This window comes from Sitophilus oryzae, unplaced genomic scaffold, assembly GCF_002938485.1.
Source record: "Sitophilus oryzae breed Bouriz unplaced genomic scaffold, Soryzae_2.0 scaffold_1297_pilon_pilon, whole genome shotgun sequence".
Lineage (NCBI taxonomy): Eukaryota > Metazoa > Arthropoda > Insecta > Coleoptera > Curculionidae > Sitophilus > Sitophilus oryzae.
This window is the reverse complement of record NW_022145945.1, coordinates 585,795-613,778: the sequence shown is the minus strand read 5'-3', so window position 1 is coordinate 613,778 and position 27,984 is coordinate 585,795. Positions and strand designations below refer to the sequence as shown.

Sequence of the window (27,984 nt, the reverse complement as noted above, 5' to 3'; positions counted from 1 at the left end):
GAAAAACAATAAAGAAAAAACAAAGATTATAATCTGTATAATCTGTGATGTAGATGCTTTTACATCAAAGCTCCTCTCCTAATTTTTAGTAGAAAAAGCTAAAAAATAAATCAAAAGTAAAAACCACTTAAAACGAAAACGAGCCACATACACGGTTTGGAAAATTGCGGTTTACGACCTTCTAGGGTCTAATAAACACGCTAACCACCGAGACAAAGCCGTTTTTGGTTGAAAGAATCCAAGCTCAGACTTGCCTGGTTCAAAGCACTGCGATCTCCAGCGATACGAAAAATTTTAACGATTTTTAACGCCAGGCTAATGAATGTGACCACAATGACCACAATACCGGTATAAGATTACCTTAGGAACATAAAAAATTAAACGTATGTGCATTTGTACCAATATTTATTAAGCTTTTTTCTGAATCTTGCGATCTGGAGAACTGATTGACCGAATCTTCTGGAATGAATGATTTTTATTAACATTTTTATTCAAGTATCTTTTATACAGGGTGGTCCAAACTGTATTTCGGAAACTTCGGCAGCATATTCTGCAGATAAAAATAAGTAAATAGTTCGTATAAATATATGTCCTAAAGTGCTTAGTTTTGGAAATACAGGGTGTAGAAGTTTCATTTTTATTTCGATTTTTGGATGAAAATTGGTAAACAATCTAATAATTCTACGCAAAAAATGTCTCTTGGTAAAAATCGCTACGAGCAACCGTTCTCAAGATAGTTAGAATGTGAATAGTCAATATATGTCATTATTGACAAAAAATAAACATGTTGAGTAGTAGTTATTTGACTGAAATGCTATATTTGGGAAATTTTTATTTTTTTCAAATTGATAAATGATAAACCGTTTTTCTTGAACTTTTTGCACAACAATATTTCAAATTTATGATTTCAGTCTAACAACTATTTAGTCAACATGGTTTAATTTATGTCAATGATGACAGGGTATTGATAATTTCGATTCCAAATATCTCGAGAACCATTACTCATAACGGTTTTTACCAAGAGACCTTTTTTTATGTAAAAAACACCGTAAATATATATTTTTTACTCAGTAGTTTTATACAGGAACGGACAAAAAGTTGTTACTCTTCAAACCAGTTAAAAAATATGTAGGTGGCGCCCTCTACAAGTAGGAATCATATTGACATCAAAATCAAATTTCTCATGTCAAGCAACTCCCAGACATCAATTTTATCCAAATATTGACTTTACTTCAGTAATTATTTGGAAAAAATCGAAATAAAAATAAAACCTCTATACCCTGTATTTTAGGACATACATTTATACAAACTTTTTTACTTATTTTTATCTGTAGAATATACTGCCGAAGTTTCCGGAATACAGCTGACAGCTGGGGGCCACTCTGTATATTTCAATGACATGTCAATATGCGGTTTTCACACTGTAATGTCTAGTATACAGGGTGAGCCTTAAATAAATGCAAATATTTTTAGGGTTAGGAGATCTCGATAAAAGAACCATATTTTCTCTTTGCCGTTTTTCAAATAAGTTCAAAATAACTGAGATATTTTTCTTTGAAAATTTCAAAAAATTGATATTTCGGTAAAATTTTGAGAACTACTGAGCCTTTTCTGGGTTTTCTTTCTTGTAAATTTAATCTACTACCTATGTTGCCAAATGATGACGATATGTTTTTTAACTAAAAATTGCCGAAATTTTTTTTATCGCAATAAAAAACATTATACATCTGTTTCTGGGGTCGAAATATACTACCCTTAAAAATGTTTTCACTTATTTAGGACTCACCCCGTATAACCGATTTGCGTGACGTAAATTTTGGAAAATGGCGGAGTTCCCTAATTTATTTATAAAATAATATTCTGTATATATTTTTCCTGAATTTTTTCGATGTTTTAATAGATATTCTGCTATTCGAGGCGGAGACCAATGCAACAAATTAGAAATCATTAAAATCAATCCCGCCGCTCTAGAGTTATAAATTGTGTAACTAAGTGGATTTTGTTTTATTTATTTAGATTTAGAAAAAAAAACACCTTGTCCACATGAACTATTATCTAAGATACGCCACTGATTATAGTTAACATTATTTCTCGATAGAATCTCTTCAAATATTTTTTAACAAGCTTCGTCGAACGAACCGCCAATAGATCTGCGCTATTCTATAGTTCAGGAACATGTTTGTAACCGGAGCCATCAAAATAACTCTTTAACAATATCTAGACTGCTTTCAGATTATACCGCGATTCGACGGGAAATGATCATTTCTGTTTTTCGAACGAGAAGGTATTTATTATAGCGGCGTCACGCCATATATGTGGTTTCGAAAAAAAAAATCTAACGATATTTGAACGAGAAATCTATATAGGAATGGGTGCAGAGTCAGGACCGGCTCCAGGGCACTTACACCTACATTTTTACTCATTACCAAAATCCTATACTAAGGGTTGGCAAAGATTAGTCTTAAGTCGAGACTTCCGTCTGTAAGAAGAGTACAATGCGTTTATCGCGTTTATAATGTACTGAACAAAGAGAGAACAGAAACACGTTGCCAAACGTATGAAATAAACCGAGAAACTGTACACATTGCTAAGAGACGTGGAAGGGGATAAAGCAGATTTGTCGCAGTTGACCGGTCGACCCACTCAGTACCTCAAGGGTACTTATGAGACAGGAAATTGTAGAGAGAAACAAGCCCTATAACATAGGATATAACATTTTAATGAACATTGCTTTTCATAAAATCAATAAAATGAAAAATATACGAAATAATATACATTTACTGATTTCTTTCGAAAATCGACAACTATGAAACTATGAACCCTTCCCGGACACAAACGGTACATTGTGAGACAGGAAATTGTAGAGAGAAACAAGCCCTATAAAATAGGATACAGCATTTTAATGAACAGTGCTTTCCATAAAATCAATAAAATGAAAAATATACGAAATAGTATACATTTACTGATTTCTTTCGAAAATCGACAACTACAACTATGAACCCTTCCCGGACACAAACGGTACATTGTGAGACAGAAAATTGTAGAGAGGAACAAGCCCTATAACATAGGATACAACATTTTAATGAACAGTGCTTTCCATAAAATCAATAAAATGAAAAATATACGAAATAATATACATGTACTAATTTCTTTCGAAAATCGACAACTAGGAATCTATGAACCTTTCCAGGACACAAACGGTACATTGTGAGACAGGAAATTGTGGAGAGAAACAAGCCCTATAACATAGGATACAACATTTTAATGAACAGTGCTTTCCATAAAATGAAAAATATACGAAATAATATACATGTACTGATTTCTTTCGAAAATCGACAACTATGAAACTATGATCCCTTCCCCGACACAAACGGTACATTGTGAGACAGTAGAGAGAAACCTTATAACATAGGATACAACATTTTAATGAACAGTGCTTTCCATAAAATGAATAAAATGAAAAATATACGAAAAAAAAGAAGGAAGGCTTTAACACAAAGAAAGTATGAGAGGAAGGTTTGGTACACAGTAATACAGGATACAGGGGTATATCGCAATGGGTCCAAGGCCAAATGAGGGATCAAACAGGATGACATACCCCTGCAACTTAACTTAACCTAAACTTCTAGTAGTTTATCAGGACCATGAAAAGTCTTATCTAGTACCTAGTTGGAGTTTTAACGGTATGTAAACGAATTTAGACACTTTTAGTCTTTTTATATAGGACTGGATATAAATATAAAACAATAATAGAATCAAAAAGGCTGGCAAGATTTACTTTGTACTAGGCTATAAAATGACTGAAGCCTGTCCTGTACTAAATAAAAAAACATAATTATAGGTTATTCTCGAAAGTCGAGTATCTGTAATGGTTCGTCTGTTATATAAGTGGATATTTTATTACAAAAATATTTTAATGCGTTTCTATATACACATGATCATTAAAATTATGATAGTATTATGTGGATCTGGTTCATTCATTTAATTTTTATCGATATATAATTGTTTCTATACATATATAATGTTTCTATTACATATTAATTTACCAGTGAATCATTTTAATGACACCTGACTAATAAAAAAATATATTTTTTATAACACACTGGTCTGTAAAAAATATTTTTTTACCGATGGGGATTTTCACAGAGATTTACAAAAATGGGGATCTTCCTGTTGTAAGGAAGACAGGGCATTTCCCATCCTCTTCTGAGAACAAGTATTCTGCCTCCGAGGAGTGGACATCTAGTACGAGCCCTAACAACTATATGTTGGGACAAAGTCATATTTTGGAATTATTGCCATGGTTTTTCAAAACGACTGGAAAATATATGTTTAATTTTTTAAATATAAACAGCCATATATCCTAAACAACTTGACAATATTTTTATGAATTTGTAAATCAATCCATATTTACAGTAGCGGATTTTGTTCATAAAAGGACAAATTTACTGACAACTAAATGTTGGGACAAGTATTTTTAAATAATTAATATCATCATAGGCGGCTTTGCTATAAACGTCACAAATGTCGCAAACTGTTTACTTCAGCATTGACAGCTTGTAAAAAATGAAAAAAAAAATGTAAACATAAAGGACAAAAAAATTATCAAACAAATTTATAACTAATTTTTGAAAGAATCCTCGAAAGTTTGCACACAACATGAAAATGAAAGTCCTGGGTTTTTAGTTGTAAAAAAACAATATAAATGTCCTAGTTTCAAGTTATAACAAATCAAACGAATTTAAGTCATCAAATATAAAGCAATTAAGTAAACAACATTAGTACTTTTTAATATACTTTGTATTTTCATATTCACATAAATAACTAACCAATCTCTGTCAATCAAATAGTTCAAGTACTGAAATAGGAATGTAACGGATCCAAATCTCTCATTTTTGACACAAATCTTCTTAAACTTAGTTTATTTTTAGCTGGACAGTCCTTACTTTTTTTACAAGTTTTATTTTTGTATTTTAAAGAAGACTTCTTTGGTCTTGCGGGTATTTGCATGTTGATCTTATTCAAAACGTCTGTATGGTTGGTGTACCAGTATTTCCCTTGAATTTCTCTGGCGATTTCTATAGCATCACCTAAAAAAATACCAAAAATATAGTAACAATACCAACTGGTAATAAGCAGTGTTGCCAACTTTTTGCTACTCGTCTTACTAACTCAAAAATTCTACTAGAATCCAATTAAATCTCGGAAATTTTTCAGGAAACTCATTCTTATCAAATAAAAAAATAGAAAAACATAGTTAATACGTTCTCGCAGTGTTTCCAACAACGACGAATGATCCTCCACCAAGACAGTGCAAGTTCCCACACAGCCCGAAAAACAATTGAGTTTTTAAAGCAAGATAACATCGAATTGTTGGACCATCCTCCATACAGTCCTGACTTTAGTCCTAGTGACTCGTTTACTTTTCCAAAAATTAAGAATGAACTTCGTGGTTAAAAGTTCTAGTCTCTAGTAGATGCAGTCAATGCCTTTAATAACGCCATTTTGAAGGTACCAATAAGTGAGTGAAATAACTGCTTTCAGAATTGGTTCCAACGGATGCAAAAATGTATTTCTTTTCGTGGAGAATACTTCGAAAAATAATAGTGCTTAAAAGTTATCCACCGTTTTATTCTACCTCTATCTGCAATAGTTATTTTTTATACAAGACGATAAAATGGTATAAAACGATAATATACAGGGTGTCCCAGAAATGAGTGCAGATTTTTTAACTGGTAGTATAGTTCAACCCCAGAAACACGCCTATGAGGTTTTTTTTGCGAAAAAAAAATGTTGAAAATTTTATATTTTTCTTGACATTTTCCGGAAAATGTTGAAAAACTTTTGAGTGCCACTGTTCACTCCCCGGGAAATTCGTTTACCGGGCATAGAGAGTGTCGGAGAGAATGCAACGTTGCCACCTCCTACCATACCCACATTCTGCATGTTTATCTATAAATTCAATTATTTTAAGTTGCTACAAAAAAATACGAAAATTAATTTTATTCATATTAGTGTAGATTGCTCTACTAATTGTAGAGAAACGCGCAATATTTTAAATACTTTTTACAGTGGAGTAAACTGAAAAAATAAATCTTAACAATTAGCTTCTTTTTTCGCCATATTAGGAAATATTTTCAATCGTTTCAATAAACAATTATAACCTCTAATGTTTAGTTAGAGCTTACCCTTTTAATGAAAGTGTTTTTTATCCAGCACATACAGGGTGTCCCAGAAATAAGTGCAAATATTTAATATTTTAACTGGTAGTATAGTTCAACCCCAGAAACACGCCTATAAGGTTTTTTTTGCGAAAAAAAAATGTTGAAAATTTAAAATTTTTCTTGACATTTTCCGGGAAAAAACTTTTTAGTGCCTCGCAGTGTTGTAACCTCCTATGTTATCCACATTCTACATAGTTCTACATTTATAAATTTATAGAAAAATTTCTACTCAAAAATTAAGAATGTTAAATTGTTATCAGTGCTCATTATTAATAATTATTATAGAAAAAAAACACATTAATTATTTTTAGTACCTACTTACCCTTTCAATGAAAACTTAACAAAAACCACCGAAAATTAACTAAAACATTACGTTTATGACGTTTACGAAAATGATTCATCATATTATTCACAACCAGGTCACAAAAAAGAAATTCCTAAAATGTTTATCGTAATTTAGAATTCAATATTTGTTTTCTTTAATTTAGAATTCAATATTTGTTTTCTTTCATGTTTCTCTGTTTTATTTGAACCACTGATTTACAAAACACCTTGAAAAACGCACATTACTTTGAATACCGTCTCTTATCGCCACTTTACGAACTACTTTCAATTTAAGACATGTTTCACTCAACAATTTTAAATACGTATTTTGTTTTTTTCGCTATTTTTGCGATGTATTTTGACAGCCCAAACGTCGCGCGTCGGCCAAGAGTGCCACGTGTGAACTGGTCCTTTGAGCCGCGCCGTCGTGGCAGGCTTGCGTCAGACGACGATGTTAAGCAACGTTGCTGTAGTTACAACAATTTCAAATTCAAGACATTCGAAGCAATCAAATTTGTATTAAATTTTAAAAATAAAACAGAGAAACATGAAAGGAAACAAACAAAACGAAAATGAATTGATTATTCGTCGGGCTGTTTTCGATATATTGAATTCTGAATTACGATAAACATTTTAGAAATTTCTTTTTTGTGACCTTATCAATAATCAATTCATTTGTGTTTTGTTTGTTTCCTTTCATGTTTTTCTGTTTTATTTTTAAAATTTAATAAGAATTTGATTGCTTCGAGTGTCTTGAATTTGAAATTGTTGAAACTACGGCAACCTCGCATGACGCAAGCTCGACACGCCGGCGCGACAAAGAAGCAGTGAGCAGTTACCAACCAGTGATGCGTGGCTGTCTTGGCCGACGGATGGTTGGGCTGTTGACGGAATTGTCGAAATACATCGAAAAAATAGCGAAAAAGCAAAATACGTATTTAAAATTGTTGAGTGAAACATGTATTTTCTTAGATTGAAAGTAGTTCGTAAAGTGGCGGTAAGAGACAATAATTCTCAACATTTATTCATTCAGAAAGATATTCAAAGTAATGTGTAATGTGTGCTTTTCAAGGTGTTTTGTAAATCAGTGGTTCAAATTGTGATGAAGCCTATACGAAAATAATGTGTTAAGTTAAAAATGGGGACTGTTATTTTAGCAGTTTTTATAATAGCACGTACAAGTAAAGCAGCAATGAAGTGTATTTTAGTTAAGTGTGTATCGAAAAAGAGAACTGTCGCAGTTACATCGATCTGTCATAAGTATCTTTTTTAATGTTGGGTAAGTTTTTTTTAATTTAACTTTTAAACATTTAACTTTTAATTTATTTTATGTAATAATATCACAATCTTAAAAATGTAATGCATCTCTGCAAACTCCTCAGGTGTTGTGATTTTATGACTTACTTGTAAACATATACTTTCTTGTCCATATGGCAACACAGTGCGTCGAATTAACTGAAATCCGGGCTTGATCCGGGTAATTGGATGTAGTTGGGAATACCTGCCGGCGGTTCTCAAAATGTTGCGATTATTTTTTTAAATTTTCAAAGTTAAATAACTCAGTTATTTTCAATTTATTTTAAAAATGGTAAAGAGAAAATATGTTTATTTTGACCAGATCTACCACCTCTTAAAATATCTGCACTCATTTCTGGGACACCCTGTATAGTATATATAGTAGTCGTATATAAATCAATATTTTTTTCCATAGCGAGTTACGTTTTAAAACATATTCAGAAATTATTATTTCAAGGAATTTATTACCAGTAGAAAAAATATTGTGCTGGGTTGGCGTTGGTTTCTATGTAATTTGACAAATAAATAAAGCTGTCTCTTTAGTTGTCAGTTTTGAGTCAATATGTTTTAATTCTCTTTCGTGTCGATTGATGATTGAATTGGAGCCAGAAATGGCTCAAAACGAAATAAGTAAATTACCAACAGATATACAGCCTGTAGCCAAACTACTTCCATTTAAATCCCGATTAACTTATGAAAAGAAATACAAAATTTTTCAAAAATGGAAGCAATTAAAAAACGTGCGAGAAGAAATAAAGTGTTTAACCTATCTTCGCTGTTAAAGTATTATTTAATCTACCCTTGCGGATAAAGTACTAATTTATCTACTATTTTTGATAGATATAAGGCAAATTTTAACAGTTGCTATGGAAAAAAATATAAAAGTCATCCCTCGTATGAAGCAGAAAAAAATCTGATTATCCATTCAACATGATTACCAATCATCTGCCTTTACTATGACATGTTATTACCCCCCTGTAGCTAGCCTCAAGGGAAATGACCTAGATCACGAACATCAACTAAAAATTACCGGCGACTATAAAAAACCTGTGCCTTAATTATTTTTGCTGCCCATCCTAGTGTGACCTATATCGAAAAATGCCTAGCACAGGGTGTGGAATTACGTGCTTTTCAAGTATAAAAGTGTGTTATTTTATTTGCACTGTGTTAGAAGCGACATTTTTGTTGAATTTATGTATTCTAATACACGTACATAACAAGAATTTCCGTAATGCAGGTTATTTGGAGGTTGTAGCAGAAAAATGTTCAGATTATAAAAATCAGAAGAAATTATAAAATAGATTTTTATATTGTGATCACAGATTGTAATGATTACAATTTAATCACTCGACAAAAAGATGGGCATATAATTTCATTTCAGCTTCTCGTGATTTAAGCAGTTATAACGCCAAAATTAGTGGTAGTAAAGTAATTTTCAATTAAAGAAAATAGTTTTTTTCTCTTTCGTAAAATTTTAACTCTTTCCACTAATTATAAAACTCAAATTTTTGGCCTTTGATTAATATATGCAAGTATTTTAACTGTTAGTACAGGGTGTATAAAGGTGCCCGGAGGCTCTCGTCTACCAATCTCAAGGTAGTGCGTTCGAATCCCACACCCGGCATTTCATCAGCCGACTATTTTTATTAAAATAAAAATAGTTAAGGTACCTAGGTCGACTCAGCCTTAAATGAGTACTTGGGATTCACAATCCTGAGGGTGTTAATTAACCTCCTTGTATACCGAACGGCTCTAGTATGGCAAGCTGTACCTTGCTACTTCCAAGGCGTTATACGGGAGCTATTATTATAGTACAGGGTGTTCCAGAAATAAGTGCAAGTATTTTAAGGACTGGTAGATCTCGATAAAAGAAACATATTTTCTCTTTATTGTTTTTCAAATAAGTCCAAAATTACGGAGTTATTTTACTTAAATTTAAAAAAAAAATATTTTTTGCTAAAATTTTGAAAACCTCTGAATCTTTTCTGGATATTTCCTTCTTGTAAATTTAATCTAATGCCTATGTTGCCATATTATCAAGAAATTATGCTTTTTAACTAAAAACTAAAAAAAATTCCAAAAAATTTTTCAAAAAATTTCGAATTTTTAATATTTTTTTTGCGAAAAAACCTCATAGGCGTGTTCTGGGGTATGAACTATACTATACACTAAAATACTTGCACTTATTTCTGGGACACCCTGTATAGTTTAACCCCAGAAACACGCCTATGAGGTTTCTTTCGCGAAAAAAAAAATATTGAAAATTCGAAATTTTTTGAAAAAATTTTTGGAGTTTTTTTAGTTTTTAGTTAAAAAACATAATTTCTTGATAATATGGCAACATAGGCATTCGATTAAATTTTTTCGAAAAAAAAATGTTGAAGATTTTATTTTTTTTTTGTACATTTTCCTGAAATTTTTGAAAACCTTTTTGAGTGCCACTGTTCACTCTCCGGAAATTCGTTTACAGTCCATAGAGAAAATCTCGGAGAGAGTGCAATGTTGCCACTTCCTCCCATTACCCACATTCTGCATGTTTATTTATAAATTCACAGTAAGTTTCAGTTTCTACAGAAAAATACGAAAACTAATTTTGAGGAAAATGCGCAATGTTTTAAATACTTTTAACAGTTGAGTAAGCTGAAAAAATAAATCTTAACAATTAGTATTAGAGCTTCTTTCTCCGCCATATTAGGAAATTTTTTCAATCGTTTCAATCAACCAATATAACCTTCAAATATTAAGTTAGAGCTTACCCTTTTGATGAAAATTTATGAGTATTTTTATCCAACCATTACACATACACTGGAAATATCTGCTAAACTGAACACAAATCTATCACTTGCAAAATATTATTTAACATGTTTTTTGAATGTGGTAGACAATGATTCAGTATTGAAAATAAAATGTTTTCGGACTTCCATTGTCTTTATTATTTTTATTTTAAGACTGGTAAAATGGAAAAAAAGAAAGCTTTGCAATCATATCGATCTGCTATCAGGATATCCTTTTTTAATGTTTGGTAAGTTTTTTTTCTTTTAATTTATTTTGTGGAATGTGGGAAGTGATCCTACTGGCGATTTGTTTCAAAGTTATCATAAATTTCAAAGTTAAATAACTCGGTTATTTTCAATTTATTTTAAAAATGGCAAAAAGAAAATATGTTTCTTTTGACCAGATCTACCACCCTTAAAAATACTTGTACTTATATCTGGGACACCCTGTATAATATACTGGCTCTGGACTAAGTTAGTATTCCGATGATGCCTGGACATATACCAACGAATAACAAAAAGGCCTCAGATTGACAAACATCATCCAAAAAGGTGACATAAAATACAATTTGTCTGTTAATCAAAATGACAGAAACAACTGTCACTGTTAGGGGTCCTCTCGTTGGGCACACTATTATACTAATCGTATTCATTATAATTTTTGCATTGTTAAACAATACTTTGTAGCCTGTATCCCACGAATGCTGACAAAAAAGCTGTTCGTTGCTATTCACAAATGGTACTATTTTTAAGTATTTTTTAGTATATCTATTATTAAATGTACCTGTGGGTTCAGTAGGATATTCCTTATTCGAAAAACAAAACGGTTCTTCATAGAGAAGGAAAATAATTGTCTTGGTTAGCTCATGATGGAACGTGGTATTGTGCACTAGAGAGTAGTTCATGTAGTCGATGTAAGCATTCCATCTTGGATACAGATAATCTTCCGCCACACCTGAAAGTTGTTAGAATAAAGTAGTATATAAACATATCAAATAATCTTTATTTTTCTCTTAATATTACCTGACCATTGTTTAACAGCATAATCCATAATTTCACCAAAAGGTCCCCATAAAGTTATTTGATTTCTGGCATTGTATTCAAATAATTTTTCTTCCTAAAAGAAATAGGAAAAGGTTTAATTTTCTTTTATTTATATTTTTCATCAAAACATACTTGGCTGCCATTAGCACACTTTTTAGCAGCGTCTATCCATTTGCCCAATAGGAAAGCTTCGTTAGTTCCAAGAATATTTTCTAAATCCACAAAAATCTCCTTAAAAATGGTAGCTAATTGTCTAAAATTTTAATATGGATTTATTTCAGTTAACTTATTTTTTAATACCTATCAAATACCGGGTTCGTCTCAAAAGTGGCTCGCCCCTATAACTTTTTTATGTTTTCAGTTCAAAAAGCGAGATTTGATATGTTAGTATATGACATAAATTAGGATTGATTGACGTTATTCAATTGTTTTCGGTCACTTCCTGTTTTACGGGTATTATCACGAGTTATTCGATAGACAAGAACAATCTGAATAGAATGACATATCATATGTCAACTTTTGCCATTTTTGCATATGGTTTATTTGAAATTATAAGTTGCGGTTTGTAATGAAAATTTGACTCTAAATACCATGTGTGTGGTATCAAATTATTCGTAAAAAAATGCCTTTTCGAAATATGCTAATGAGCCACCCTCGTTCCATTTGAAAAAATTGAGATATGATTAAAAATACGATTTGAGCATTTTCTAACTGGCCAGGACACATTAAAAACATTAGACGATCAAATCTATTTTTCCAGGGCTCCTTGATTAAGAACTAGTATTTTTAACATAACCATGGCACTCTAGATTGCATTTTAAAATATGATTTTTTATTAAGCGAGAATGTCAAAAGTTGACACATTATATGTCATTCTATTCAGAATGCCATTTTCTATCGAATAAAGTAAAAAAATACCGAGGGTGCCATTTAAAAATGAAAAGTTGTAGTCATTTCTGGTAAAACAGGAAGTGACCAAAAACCAGTGAATACGTCAATCAATCCCAATTTATGTCATATATTAACATACCAAACCTCGTTTTTTTAAATGACAAAATAAAAAAGTTATAGGGGTGAGCCACTTTTGAGACGCACCCGATATATTGCAAATATGTAATTTTTATTGTTATGAAAGATTGGAGAAGATCTATCAGTTGAAAGACCACAAATAATATAAATTTAAAAACATTATTTAATTTTTATTTAATTTGGTTGGTATTAAGAATCGGAGTGTGCTAAATATATTGGGAGAACGTAGCAATTCTACGTTAGTCTGGATACTTGAGCACAAGTATTACCATAGCAATAAAAAAGTAGATGAAATGGACAAACAAGTCTCATTCATAGGCCTAAAACTCCTCTGTGTCGCTGCAAAAGCAATTACATAAAAGCAACAGAAAGTGGATGGTCAGCAAATCTCTAGAATGGCGAAAAAAATAATTTTCATCATGCCACAAGACAAATCAATTCATAAATTGCTTTCTGTTTCTTCTCTAGAGATTTGCTGACCAGAACACTACCCAAAATTTACGGCTGATAATCTAAGGCAGAAGAACTGGCAAAACTGTAGTGCTTTTACTAACAGTACATTGTAAGCCCAATTGACATTTAAAGCTGATGAGATTGACAGTTAAACCATGTGCAGATTCTTTAACTCACAAGAAGAAACTACAGAATATATTCTATATCAGTGCAAATTATGGTTCTCTGTACTAGGGGATGATAAGCTATAGACAAAGAGCTACATGGAAGTTTTATTTTTCCGATATTTTTTTCCTAAAAGGATACCACTGGAGAATATAAGCTAGAAAACAGAAGAGGACTACAATAGATCTGATAGACCAATAAACAACACAAAAAAAACAGTCTAATCATAAATGTGACCAGTACTTACTGAAACTCAGTAACGTTCTTGTTTTGGAAGGCTAATATTAATTTATTGTAATATATGTCTCCGTTAGCTTGAAGTACTTGTCTGGTTAGATCTACCAGGTCGTGCAAATAGCCGGGACTGTCTTTGTAATTGTCTGCACTTTGGAGGAAGTAGTCCCATGCATCGAAGAGATCCTTGTACTTGTACCAAGCCTAATAAATAAAAATTGACTATATTAGTCTTATTGTTACTTATATGCAGTGTTGCAAAAGTTTGTTAAGGATATTACATATTAAAAACTATGCATTATCGTAGATTATAAGAGAAAATCATTCAAAGAATGTTACAAAAATTGTCTAAATGAGCCAAGTTTGGTTTTCATGTAGGGACCTAATTTGTCTTACCCAAGTTGTGATGTCTAAGCTCGGTGATCTAGTGATCGCAAAGTGTCCTCTTATCCTCTCAGTACCAGAAAAATTGTAAATTGTTACCTGAAAAAAAAACCCAGTATGAAGACATCTAAAGTTGTATAAACTTGAAACTAAAAGAACTTCGGACGTCCATTGTATTTATTTAGTTTGGGACAGTAATTAAATTCTCAACAAATTATCTCTGTATATATAGTAAAACCGTACGATCGAAAAAAAAAACGGTGTCCAGTTGGCTGGAAAATGACGATCAATGACATTTCCCATATAAATCTATATAAGTGACTCACTATTAATCACGATCCTGCTCAAACCACTCAACGTAAGAAGCTAAATTTTGGCATACAGGTTGATTCTAGGGTGTAGAGAGGTTCGATAAGAAGGGATTTTTCGAAATTCCAGTTCCAAGGGGGTGAAACCACCCCTCAAATGTTACAATATTTTTTATTTAAAAAACGGTCAAGTTTCCGAAAAAACGCTTAAACACGTATATTTTATTTTGTTTTTTTTTACATATTTTAAGATTTTTAAAAATGTATACAGGGTGTTTCGATAAATCTGGTCATTAATCACGATCCTGCTTAAAGCGCTTGACGTAAAAAGCTGATTTTTGGAAAACGGATTGACTTTAGGTTGTAGAGGTTCGATAAGAAGGGATTTTTCGAAACTCGAATTCTAAGGGGGTGAAACCACCCCTCAAATATTAGAATATTTTTTATTTAAAAACCGGTGAGTTTTTCGGAAAAACTCTTAAACACTTAAATATTTTATTCTGTTGTTTGACATATTTTAAGATTTTTTAAAAATTTATACAGGGTGTTCCATAAAATATGACCATTGAGTAATTACGATTCTGCTTAAACTGTTTGACGTTTAAAGCTGATTTTTGGCAAACGGATTGACTGTGGGGTGTAGAGGTTCGAGAAACCCTCGAATCTCAAATTCCAAGAGGGTGAAAACGCCCCTCAAATATTACAATATTTGTTATTTAAAAAACGGTTAGTCTTTCGGGAAAACGCTTGGACACGCATAATTTATTTTGTTTTTTACATATTTTGATTTTTTTTAAAAAATTATACAGGGTGTTCCAAAAAGTTAGGTAATTGATTCACTACGATTCTTTTTAAACTGCTTGACGTAAAAAGCTTATTTTTGGCAAACGGATTTTTCGAAAGTCAAATTCCAACGAGATGAAACTACCCCTCAAATATTACCAAGTTATATAATAATATCGCCATATTGTTTTTCCCCATGCTGACATAAATGTGAGAAAATTTTATCCAGTTTGTATGTTAATGGAAATTCTTGCTTTGCCTTATCATCACCATTACAAATGATTAATTCGACGCGAACAAAGCCGCGAGTACACGCTAGTTTACATATAAAATGACAGCGATCTTCATTTCATAGCCATCGCTGACGCCGTTTTTTTTTCGATCAAACAGTATTATTTTTTATTGTACCTTGAGTATTTCCCATGCATTTTCAACGTTATTGTCCTGTCTGCCGTATCTTCTTCTGGAATAATCCCTAAACCATTCACTTAAATTTGCCGGTTCAGATCTCCAGGCGGTCTCACTCATCAGATCGTAAATAACGTAGTTTTGATTTATACCCTCCATGGTCAATCCCGTTCCAATCATTGTCGAATTTTCCGAGTTTCTTGTCTTTATTACTTCCTGAAATAAAACGATATTGCTTTAGGGGTGGAATTCTATAGGAAATTATTTTTATTTATCCATATACCGTGCTGGCAACTGTTACTTTTGGGTCGGTATTTACATGTGTGGAAGTAAATCGCATAGGGATCTTATTAAGTCGGAGTTAGAGAAATGCGACTGTGTGCTGTTGCGTTGTTGCCGGTACGCCTTTCCCTATCAAGTAAAGTAAAATCACGATCGCAAACCGTTTATTTTTAAGTCTTTTTTTCGAAAAGGTAACTAGATAAAAATCATTAGATATGGTCTGAGCATCTTAAATGGAATTGGGATATCGTTAGAAAACGTCAGTAATCGAGATAATTTAAAAACTCAACTCTTTTACACATAACACGCCATAACTTAAGAACCACTTTAGATATTGAAGCTTTTTGTTTTGAAGATCGGATCATTTATCATATGTTTACATAAGAAAAATTCGATAAGGTTGTTTTTTTCCATTCTAAAATTTAAACAGCCCATCCATTTACTTTTAGTGCATAACAGTTTTCAGCAATCGTGTAACTTTTTATTTATAAAGATTTTTGCAGAAGAAAGTTTTTGAAAAACTACAATCAATTATTTCTAATAGATTTCGAGATATCGATTTTTGAATTCAGAGTTTTAATAGCGCGACCACTGTCGAACACCAACTCAATTCCACTTATTTTTACCAAAAATGCAAATGTTTCTAACTTGCACTTAAAAATTTTCAAGCTATAGGGAAAATTACAACGACTCGTTAATAAATAAACAAATAAAGTATTATGAGACGTAATTAAATCGTGAAGCTGAACGCATGATGTACACCCTTTCCTAGAACTTTAAGTACTGCATGACAACTGACAGGTGTACTGATTGGGTCAAGCGGTCGACTGCGACAAATCTGCTATATCCCCTTCCACGTCTCTTAGCAATGTGCACAGTTTCTCGGTTTATTTCATACGTTTGGCAACGGATATTACGTTGTTACTGTTCCATCTTTGTTCAGTACATTATAAACGCTTTGTACACTTCTTATATAAGAAAATCTCGACCCAAGACTAACCTTTGCCAGCCCTTAGTAGAATAATATAGAGTATTAATTGGAAATATTAAATTGCTATACACAGATTGTCTCAAATTTGACGCATTTTTGCAATCTAGGATAAAACAAATGTTTTTCCTATATTAATAACTGCCTTGAAAAATAAAACGAATTAGCAACAGTCCATTTTAAAGATGGATCATAATGATGAGCAAATACAAGACCGAGACTCCCTTGATCTTGGTCTTGCAGTTAATAAGTAGCCTTGGTCTTTTTTTTTAATAAATTTTTGTTCGATTTTCTTCGAACTTTTTCTATCTAATATAAGTTGTATGCATCTTCCGATTTCTGCCTGTAAGATGCTGGGGTAGGCTGTCCAGCCGAAATACTCCTATTGTTTAGTTAAATATAAAGTTACAAACTAAAGATTGAGGTTTCTCTAAAAACTTCTATAAACTCAGGCTGAAACACCCTGTATTTGTATGAGATATTATTTTTTTTACCGTATTGATGATATCAGCTGAACCATACATTCCAAGCGTACCACCAAAATTGTGTAACATACACCAAATATAGGGCTGTCCAAAATACTGCTCCATTCGATCGTACTGAGGAAATTGTTCTGATTGAAGATCCAATACGATCATCTGACCCTATTTGAAAAAAAATCAAGAATATATTTATTTTAACATTGATTGATTATAAAAAAAGTTTTAAAAATTATCCTCACAACAAGACACACAAGAACACTTGTGTTTTTTTATATTCAAAATGTTTCCCTAATGTCAAAATTATCAAACATAATTATGGTATTTAATATGTCAGTAACGTCAACATTACAGAGAGAGGTAGATATTTGGTTGGAAATAAAAAGAAACAATAAATAAACAGGCAGTGAGGAAATTGTTCTGACTGAAGATCCAACACAATCATCTGACCCTATTTGAAAAAAAATAGAGAAATACATTTATTTTAACATTGATTTATTATAAAAAAATATTATTTATTATCTTAGACACACAAGAACAGTTGTGTTTTTTATCTTCAACATGTTTCCCTAATGTCAAAATTATCAAACATAATATGGTATTTAATGTGTCAGTAACGTCAACATTACAGAGGTAGATATTTGGTTGGAAATAAAAAGAAACAATAAATAAACAGGCAGTAGGACAAATATACACGAACATATACAAAAATTCATCCACAAATTAAAGCTACAGTAATTAAAAGCATTACAAGTAACATTTTTTTAATTATTTTTTATTTACCGTTGGTACACTAGTCAAAAAACTCTCCGCCCTAGTTGTGTCGTTCCAAAACGCGTCGTTATAGAACATCCAACCTTGTAACACCCTGTATATAAGAAAAATAAAATATTATAATGATATCAATAACTTACTTTAGGCACTGAAGTTAACAAGGCTTTGGCTCTGCTTCTCGTCCAGAAGAATAAAGAATGGACGAAAAGCCATCCTTGCATCACCCTGTATATCAGAAAATATGTACATATTTTAATAAAATTGGCACTACTCTAGATAGGTACTAAAATTACTAGATAAAACGGAAAGTATTTAATAATACTAAGTTATACATAATTTGTAGGTATATTAAAAGTGGTTTCTGGATATAAAATTTATTTAAAATTTTATAGTTATTTGTTTATTAGTGACACAAATAAAAGCCAAATAATTAAAAAAAAATTGTAAACCAAAACTTACCAAATTGCTTCGGGATCAGCTTGCCTCATAGCAGAAAATATACTCTTACCAACGTTGGATAAATATGTCAAATCGGTACTGCTTGGTTCCATTTCATTGAAACTGTCACAATTGTACACGTGATCAGTACCATATTCTGCAATTTGCTATAATTTAAGACAAAAAGTTCTTATAATGTACTTTCTCAACAGAGTTTTATTTGATTTTAATTAAAGAAGAATTTTCATCATTTTAATCATGTCTTCTCAAACTTATAGCAAACTGAACTTTGAAAAACACTAAATTATAGTGTGTACGTACTTCTTCAATAAACATTTTTCCAATAGTTTGAAAAATATCTTCTGTGGGATCTATAAAGTACGGACAACAAAACCTATCTGCGAAATTATTCCATTTTGCCATGAGAGTCATGTTGGTGTCTGGAAACAAACTAAAGACTTACTTATTTACACCCTGTATATTACTAATCTGATATTTACTCATGGAATGCTCTAGGTACATGTCCAGCAAATGCAGGAAGGATTGTTATAACGCCAAAGTCTCTAAGTCTGTCCAAGATCTGGTGCTGAAGGTTCAAAGATCTGTCATGCCAGGAATCAGAGAGTGGTCCTCCCCATCCACGGAGATTGCCCATTCTTAACCTAAAATAACCATTGTTTAAAGCTAACAAAGTCCCGGTAGATGACATACCAAGTGTAGTACCGTATGATCGAGAAAAAAACGGCGTCAGCGATGGCTATGAAATGAAGATCGTTGTCATTTTATATGTAAAACTAGCGTATACCCGCGACTTCGTTCGCGTCGAATTAATCCTTTGTAATGGTGATGATAAAGCAAAGCAAACTGGATAAAATTTTCTCACATTTATGTCAGCACGAGAAAAAACAATATGGTGATATTATTATATAACTTGGTAATATTTGAGGGGTAGTTTCATCTCTTTGGAATTTGACTTTCGAAAAATCCGTTTGCCAAAAATAAGCTTTTTACGTCAAGCAGTTTAAGCAGAATCGTGGTTAATCAATTACCCAACTTTTTGGAACACCCTGTATGATTTTTTTAAAAAAAATCAAAATATGTAAAAAAGAAAAATAAATTATGCGTGTCCAAGCGTTTTCCCGAAAGACTAACCGTTTTTTAAATAAGAAATATTGTAATATTTGAGGGTCGTTTTCACCCTCTTGGAATTTGAGATTCGAGAAACCCCTCCTTATCGAACCTCTACACCCCACAGTCAATCCGTTTGTCAAAAATCAGCTTTTAACGTCAAGCAGTTTAAGCAGAATCGTGATTACTCAATGGTCATATTTTATGAAACACCCTGTATACATTTTTAAAAAATCTTAAAATATGTTATGTTTAAGAGTTTTTCCGAAAAACTCACCGGTTTTTAAATAAAAAATAATATTTGAGGGGTGGTTTCCCCCCCTTAGAATGCGAGTTTCGAAAAATCCCTTCTTATCGAACCTCTACACCCTAAAGTCAATCCGTTTTCCAAAAATCAGCTTTTTACGTCAAGCGCTTTAAGCAGGATCGTGATTAATCAATGACCAGATTTTTCAAAACACCCACTACATTTTTAAAAAATCTTAAAATATGTAAAAAAACAAAATAAGATATACGTGTTTAAGCTTTTTTTCAGAAACTTGACCGTTTTTAAATAAAAAATATTGTAATATTTGAGGGATGGTTTCACCCCTTTAGAACAGGAATTTCGAAAAATCCCTTCTTATCGGACCTCTACACCCTAGAATCAACCTGTATGCCAAAATTGGGCTTCTTACGTTGAGTGGTTTGAGCAGGATCGTGATTAATCAGTGAGTCACTTAAGGATTTTATCCTTTTAAGGGTCGTTTAACAAAGTTCAAGAGGTAATATTTTTTTTTATTTTTAATCTTCGTTTCATAGCCATCGCTGACGCCGTCTTTTTTTCGATCATTCTGTACTTACCAAGATAAAAATGCTGGTCCAGAAAAATGTTCGTCAATATCCGTATTTGTCAAATTCAGTTTCTGATAAACCCTCTTCCATATTGCTTCTTGTCCGTTAAATGCCAGTACAAAATTGAACGAATTTAGTACAATCCAATCAATGTGTTTCTCCCACTGTCTCCAGTCCCACCAAACAAAACTGTAGCTTGTAGTACACACATTTTGGTAGTACCGATACCTAAAAAAATGTCGTCATGGTAACCATTTTGAAACCTATTCTATTTTTTTTAATAAAATATTTTTTTCCATAGCAATTGTTAAAATTGTCTTATATCTATCAAAAATAGTAGATAAAATAGTATTTTAACCGCAAGGGTAGATTAAATTATACTTTAACAGCGAGGATTAAAAACTTTATTTCTTCTCGCACGAGTTTTAATTGCTTCCATTTTTGGAGTTATTCGGGATTTAAATGGAAGTAGTTTGGATATGGCGTTTGTCGCCTCAGCCTGAATAACTGTTGGTAATTTACTTATGTCTGGCCATTAATTCAATCAGCAATCGACATGAGAGAGAATTAAAAAAATATTGACTCAAAACTGACAACTAAAGAGACAGCTTTATTTATTTGTCAAATTACATAGAAACCAACGCCAACCCAGCACAATATTGTCAAGGTGTAGGTGGCGCTAAATTGTATTGCTGGTTGCCTACATTGTCGCAACGTGCATTGCTGGTTGCCTACGTGTATTGAGAAACCTAGCGAATTCGCCAAAAAGTGAAACACGTTTTCGTTGAAGCTAAGTGCAAAAGCGAATCGGGCAGCAGTAGAATTTTCCAGTTGCAAGTAGAGATGGGCGGTTATTGGTAAAAAACCGGTTATAGGTTAACCGGAATTATCTTTAAAAAATAATAACTTGACAAAATTAACCGACACAAATTAACCGGTTATTCAAATAACCTAACCTAGCAAAACTAAATATTTAGTTTTCCTATAGGTTTACTTACCTCTACACTACATAGGTCTACTTCAAATTTAGATAATAAACTTAGTTAAATCGCATGATTAAATAGAGATTGTAGCAATGTAAGTATGTATATGTACAAAATGAATTTAAATAAAAATGCTAACCTCACTTTTTTGAGTAGACATGGATATGATATTAAAACTAGTAATTACTTAACGTTCAAATAAACCACACAACCCACAAGTTCTACAATCTACAACCAAGTTATTTTAATCAAATATGGAGAAAAATAGACCACAAGAAATATAGACCAAAAGAAAAATAAGGAGACTGAATGAATAAATAATGAAAGATTATCTTCATTCATTACTTGAACTTCTATGTTGAACTTCAATTTTGTATTCTTAATCTAAGCTTTAAGAGAGACTTCAAACTACAAATAAATATATTTACGGTGAAACGTGGGTGCAACTGAGCGAAACCATGGAAAACTTTTGAAGAACCGTTGAAAATCCATTAAAGTCGGTTAAAATTTAAATATAGAATTTAGAGAATCTATTTGAAGTTAGGTTTGTATCACTTGGCTAGCTGGTGGCTAGTAGTAGTCTATGGCATTAGTACTTTGCTTTATGGCCCTGACCTGTCAGGGCCATTCGGCCGTTGTTTTGATTATTATCATCAGGGTTCGCCTGATGCCTGATTTAATTTTGACATTTGATGTCATATATTTTCGTTTTGGGAGCGGGAGCGGGATCTCCCGTTATGGTCGTAATATCGGGAAGATCCGTGCCGTTCGCTTCTTCGAAATTTACGATTCAAACAGCTAATATTTAATTGTTAGTTGTTTTAAACAAGTACGATTTTTTAAAAAATAACTGGCTATAGGTTATTGAACGTAATGCAAAGTTATTAGGTTAATTGGTGAAAAAAAACTACCTTTAAATAACCGGTTATTTTAGAGGAAAATACCGGTTATTCAAAAAACCGGTTACTTTTGCCCATCTCTAGTAGCAAGTAGAACGCTCTCCGAGAATTTTAGAAGGTTCGAGAAACACACAGTAGAGTATATAAGCCCGCGTAATCGGCAATTGGGACAGTTGAGTTTGAAGTTTGAATATACCGCGTTCTAAATTGCGAATCGGACAATTTGGCGAAGGAAATTTTTACGATGTACTTAAACAGCCGTTAAACGATAGCCTACTAAAATGCCGTTAATAGATATTGTGACGTCGTTCATGTCGGCGAAAAGTAATGCCTGCCTATAAGCATTTTGCAAGAGCACCTGTGGCTCCGTGGCTGAGGCTATCGCTTCGTGAGCGAATGGTCCGTGGTTCAAATCTCACGCCGACCAAGACTGTTTTATATTTTTTTGCTTATAGCGTGATCTTATTGCATTGGTTTCACTCTTTTTGGTTGGATTGGTTTAGTTATTTGGCGGGTTGGTTAGCGTGGTTATTTGGAGGGTGTTAATTCATTGGTTGGTTGGTTATTTGGTGGGGTTGGTTGGTTTTTACTAATTTATATTTGTTTTTTATATTTTTTTTTATCAGTGTTAGTTGCGTTGGTTAAGTTGGTTATTTGGTGGGGTGGATAGCGTTGGTTAGTCCTTATAAAATTCCTATATTTCATAAAGCCGTCAAGTGCGTCACATCAACGACGTCATACCTATTAACGGCATTTTAGTAAGCTACCGTTTAACGGCAGTTTAAGTACAGCCAAATTTTTATAAACAGTTAGTTGTGTGTTTAATTAGTACAAATTGTGAGTAAATAGTAAATTTAGAAGAAAAATAAATTCCTTAAGTATTTTATCGTGAGTTTAAATTAGTGGACCCACGGAATCCGTAACAATATTTTTCTACTCGTAATATAAATTCCTTGATATAATAATTTCTGAATATTTTTTAAAACGTAACTCGCTATGGAAAAACATTTTTTTATACATGACGATAAAATACCATTTCATCGTCTTGTATAAAAAATAACTATTAATGGCTTACCTGTCATTGAATGTTATAGTAACATTAACACTAGTTAAAGTACTAGGTAGACTGAGTTGAGATAGTTCCCATGATATATGAGCATTGCAGAAATATTTCAGGTAGTAGTTGAATCCAGATGCAGCTGCTACTCCGGTGGTGCCAGTAATTTGAATCTTACCATCGTTTGTACTAACTAACTAAAAAAGATAAATGTCTACATATGTAGAAATTTAATTTTAAATATAGATTGTTCTGTACTACAAAGATTCTACTGAAGATTTTTACAATGAATAAAAAAAACCTGTCAACAATTTTTAAGCCAAGGATTACTAAGCCATAGTTTTGAAAATAATAGTTATTTTTTATACAAAACGATAAAATCGTATTTTATCGTCGACCTAAAAGATTAATTCACGAGCGATGAAAGGTCTGTTCCCAGAAGAATCTCTGACTAGTCAGCGCGTTTCTTATTGGTTGAAATGCATAGAAACCTGACTAACAATCAGGTTTCTACGCATTCATTTTAACCAATGAGAAACGTGACAAGAAGAGACCTCAGTGCGGATCTCAGAACTCGAATGGCCAGATGCTACGTCTTCTCTGTGTTACTCTATGGATGTGAGAGCTGGACACTGGATTTACAGACCGAGAAGAGAATAGAAGCCTTCGAAATGTATATACTAGTAGTGGGAACTATCGAATGAATACTATCGAAACATTCGATAGTTGCAATTCATTCGAATAATTTGATAGCTAGTAAGAAAACATTCGTCGAAAACTATTCGAATAAAAATTATCGAATAGATGCGTCATCTGCCTTGAAATATTGTATTCTAGTAATTCGGCAGCAAAAACCATTCATTTATCAAATTCATTTATTCGTTAGGATCGATTTTAATAAAATATAAACTGGACTTTAGTTGTCGTCCGGCGACGTGGCTTTCTTTCCTAGAAACCCGACAGCGGTCGGTGGCAATGCTATGAAAGAAGCCGGCATCTTTGATTTTTTGCGGAGTCAAATAAAGATAAGGACACATTATTTTTTTTATTGAGGTAGTAGTATTGGTAGTATTTACACAGAAAATATATTATGAAGGGCGCTGTTGCCATATATTCGTATTAGTTGGTATTAGCAAAGAATATTATTCTTTAGCATTAGTTAGTTAGGGATAGTATGTCCCTTGTATGTCTATATGTTTTGCATTTTTTTATTAATATTCTGTTGTTACACTGCAATAATACTTTTTATTTTGGATGTAGGAAAATTATTTTTAATGTTTTTAAGCAAAGACTGGTTTAATAAATAATAATAACAGTAATAATTTGTTATACCTATTAACAACAAAATTTACAATCATTTAATAATATAAACATTTTTTTAAGTAGTAGCAAAATATCAACAACAAATAGAAGTCAAAAGTATTTATATTAGATCCTATTTAAAAACAATATAGTCTCTAAATGGCAACGTTGGTTTATTAAATAATAATAATTACAGAACTAATTTGTTATATTAACAAATTTTAAAATCATTAAATATAAACATTTATTAATTTTCTAAGCATGCAGTGTAATGGAAGGAAAATATAAATAAAAATTAGAAATCAAAATTATTTATATTACTTTTTATTACTATTTAAAAATAATATTTACTTTTGCTGGCATTTACTTTAAAAAATAAATGACATATTTCTTCGCCAAAAACTACATGTAAGAGAATTAGCATAAACAAAATACAAACATTGTTAACTTTTTTTTAAATTGGCACGTGTAAAACTTTCAATTTAATTTACTCACACCCCAAAATTTGAGTTCGATAACCATTTACCTAACCACATTACTTAAATATTATTATTAAGTTCAACTAATTCATATTATTAAAACATCTAAAATACAAATATGTATTTTTAAAATTAATTGTAAGTTCATCTCATCTCTCTTAAAAATTGCTACTTCTCAAAATTTCCCATAAAAAAAATGCAATCTAACCTAACCATAATATACCATATAAAATTAAATAATTGAAAGATCGGGCTACGGAAAATCACACAAATTTTCGGAAAAATTTTGACCACTTCGCACACAATCGTCAAATAAAAAAAAACTACTATTTTAGTATTTTAAATATTTTAATAAACGCAAAAATAGCATAGTATTTACAAGGCGCAGTTATAAAAATTTGGAAGAACTAATAATGCACTGACGCACACAAAAATCAAACGAATACTAAATTTCATTTATCAAAAGCATTCGATAGTCGTGGCGCAACGATAACCATTTTGTCGCACGGCGAGGTTGTCACATATGCTTTAGTATACAAATGAATGAATGATTTTATTCGAACAAAAACATTCGATAGTTGAAATCATTCATTCACTAACCATTCGATAGTCTAATTCATTCGATAGTTCCCATCGCTAGTATATACCCAGACGGATGCTGCGAATCTCATGGGTACAAAGGATCACCAACAATGAAGTACACCAGCGCATGCAGAAACAAAAAGAGATACTAAACACCATCAAGGAAAGAAAAATGCAATACCTGGGTCATGTGATGAGAGGTGGTAGATACGAAATACTGCGCCTCATAATAGAGGGCAAAGTGCAAGGGAAAAGATCAGTAGGAAGACGCCAGAACTCATGGCTAAAAGATTTGAGGAGATGGTTTGAACGCTCGTCTGCGGAAATCTTCCGGGCTGCAGTTTCCAGAGCCACAATTGCCATTTGGATCGCCAACCTTCGGCAGGAGAGGGCGTGATAAGAACAAGATAAAACAATATTTTTTTCCATAGCGAGTTACGTTTTAAAAAATATTCAGAAATTATTATTTCAAGAAATTTATTACGAGTAGAAAAAATATTGTGCTGGGTTGGCTTTGGTTTCTATGTAATTTGACAAATAAATAAAGCTGACTCTTTAGTTGTCAGTTTTGAGTCAATATTTTTTAATTCTCTTTCGTGTCGATTGCTGATTGAATTGGAGCCAGAAATGGCTCAAAACGAAATAAATAAATTACCAACAGATATTCAGGCTGAGGCGACAAACGCCATATCCAAACTACTTCCATTTAAATCCCGAATAATTTACGAAAAGGAATACAAAAATTTTCAAAAATGGAAGCAATTAAAAAACGTGCGAGAAAAAATAAAGTTTTTAACCTATCCTCGCTGTATCTGTAAAGTATCATTTAATCGACCCTTGCGGTTAAAGTACTATTTTATCTACTATTTTTGATAGATATAAGGCAATTTTAACAGTTGGTATGGAAAAAAAACTATTATCCTATTATTCTACTTACTTTAAACAAATCTTTACCATCTGTAACCAAGTCAGAATCAATGATCACAGTAAACTCACTGTATCTATCCGGTATAGTCCTTTTAATTAGATTTTCCACAGCTGTTTTTTGTACTCCTGAAGTTGTTTTTGTTTTAATATGACCTAATGTGTGTTCGAATTCTGTAAAAATTTTGTAAAATATAAATAAAATTACGTAATTTGCACGAATAATAATACAATTTTTTTTATTTTATAAAGTGCTTTTCAAATTTGTTATCAAAATATTTTACTGAAGTAGTTAATGAATTTTATTTATTCATTTTTTCTAAAAAAATCACATGAATCTATATTTCTAAATAAAAATTTGAACTCCTATCATTTTAATTTGGTAAATTCATTTGTAAAAATATATTTAAAATATTAAGGAGAAGACAATGTATTTAAACAAATAAGTATACTCAATACTTACTGAATGCTGCTGCTTCATGGTTTATAAAAACTATAAAAACAATTAGTAAAACTGACCAAATGGGTTGCATTATTATGTTTTAGTGTTGTTAATGCAATATTCTTGAACCATTGATAACTCACTGCACGTAAACATAAACATATAAAAGGCTTCTTAAGAATAAATAGCTTCACAATATTCATTAATATTAGGAAAGATTAAAAGGCTTATCTCACTGTAGTTGGAGTGGACCGTAGATTGTCGATTGTTTAAATTATTCCTTGTTAAAAATGTTCAGTTCTCAGTAGCGTAGACACAGGATCTTTTGAGATCGTTTTAAATATAAAAAATTCAAAATAAAAAAGTATGTTTAAATTTATTTGTTATCATTCTAGGCAAAACCAATGGGCTCTTTCACAAAAAATAAAATACCCAATTCAAGGACAAAATCTGAAATAGAAGACAATTTTCAGTATATTTATCCAAAAAAGATAGTTCCATGGCATTGAATAATTTTTTTATAGCCCCTCAAAATTGCTTTAATTTGAAATAATTTTAAAGTGCCAATTGATGACGTATGAAAGATACGCCCAATCACATTGCAGAACTGTGCTCGTGCGCCAGCCAATAACTGGCAACATTGCGATTTGATTTGACCAGCACCACCTCAACTCAAGGCCAATCAACATGATATGGGTAAGGCAAATATGGCAGCGAAGGGAGCGCATAATTAAATTGTTTACCTTTAACCTGAAAAGCAGGTAGTGGTTTCTCGTTCCGATTGCATACCAGAAATAATTAATTATCTCTAGTTTGTTGTGTTTCTGCAACACGTTTGTTTAGTTCTTAGTGTTCAGTGCATGGTGTGATAAGAAAATTGTGATAAAATAACAGTGTAATAAAAATCCAAACCAGACATTCCACATAGGGAACTTCAAACTTTTGTGCTTGTCGTACTCTCTATTAT

General features: G+C 31.9%; 1 protein-coding gene across 2 annotated transcripts; it reads right to left on the bottom strand.

The window, feature by feature from the left end:
• Window positions 1–4,782: 4,782 nt before the first annotated feature.
• Window positions 4,783–27,287, bottom strand: LOC115874512 (alpha-N-acetylglucosaminidase-like). 2 transcript variants are annotated; one of them, XM_030889666.1, is made up of 16 exons: window positions 27,039–27,287; window positions 26,589–26,749; window positions 23,307–23,485; window positions 20,359–20,577; window positions 18,888–19,049; window positions 18,709–18,838; window positions 18,409–18,554; window positions 18,090–18,174; window positions 17,191–17,340; window positions 15,427–15,642; window positions 13,940–14,026; window positions 13,557–13,747; window positions 11,795–11,915; window positions 11,642–11,735; window positions 11,403–11,573; window positions 4,783–5,090 (listed from the first exon to the last, which is right to left on the bottom strand). In XM_030889666.1, exons 1-16 carry the CDS (start codon window positions 27,106–27,108, stop codon window positions 4,852–4,854), a joined length of 2,421 nt encoding a protein of 806 aa, XP_030745526.1. In that variant the 5' UTR covers window positions 27,109–27,287; the 3' UTR covers window positions 4,783–4,851. The 2 variants fall into 2 exon arrangements, with proteins under 2 accessions (XP_030745526.1, XP_030745525.1); XM_030889665.1 differs by lacking the exon at window positions 18,090–18,174 and adding an exon at window positions 17,959–18,043 and having other exon boundaries at window positions 27,039–27,286.
• Between the last annotated feature and the right edge of the window lie 697 nt (window positions 27,288–27,984).

Bases quoted from the DNA above. Each gene is read 5' to 3' on its own strand.
- LOC115874512 (XM_030889666.1), bottom strand. From the start codon at position 27,108: ATGCAACCCATTTGGTCAGTTTTACTAATTGTTTTTATAGTTTTTATA. The intron at 26,750-27,038 runs GTAAGTATTGAG...AAATTTTTACAG, and splicing joins CCATGAAGCAGCAGCATTCA to AATTCGAACACACATTAGGT. The intron at 11,736-11,794 runs GTATGTTTTGAT...TATTTCTTTTAG, and splicing joins AGTGTGCTAATGGCAGCCAA to GAAGAAAAATTATTTGAATA.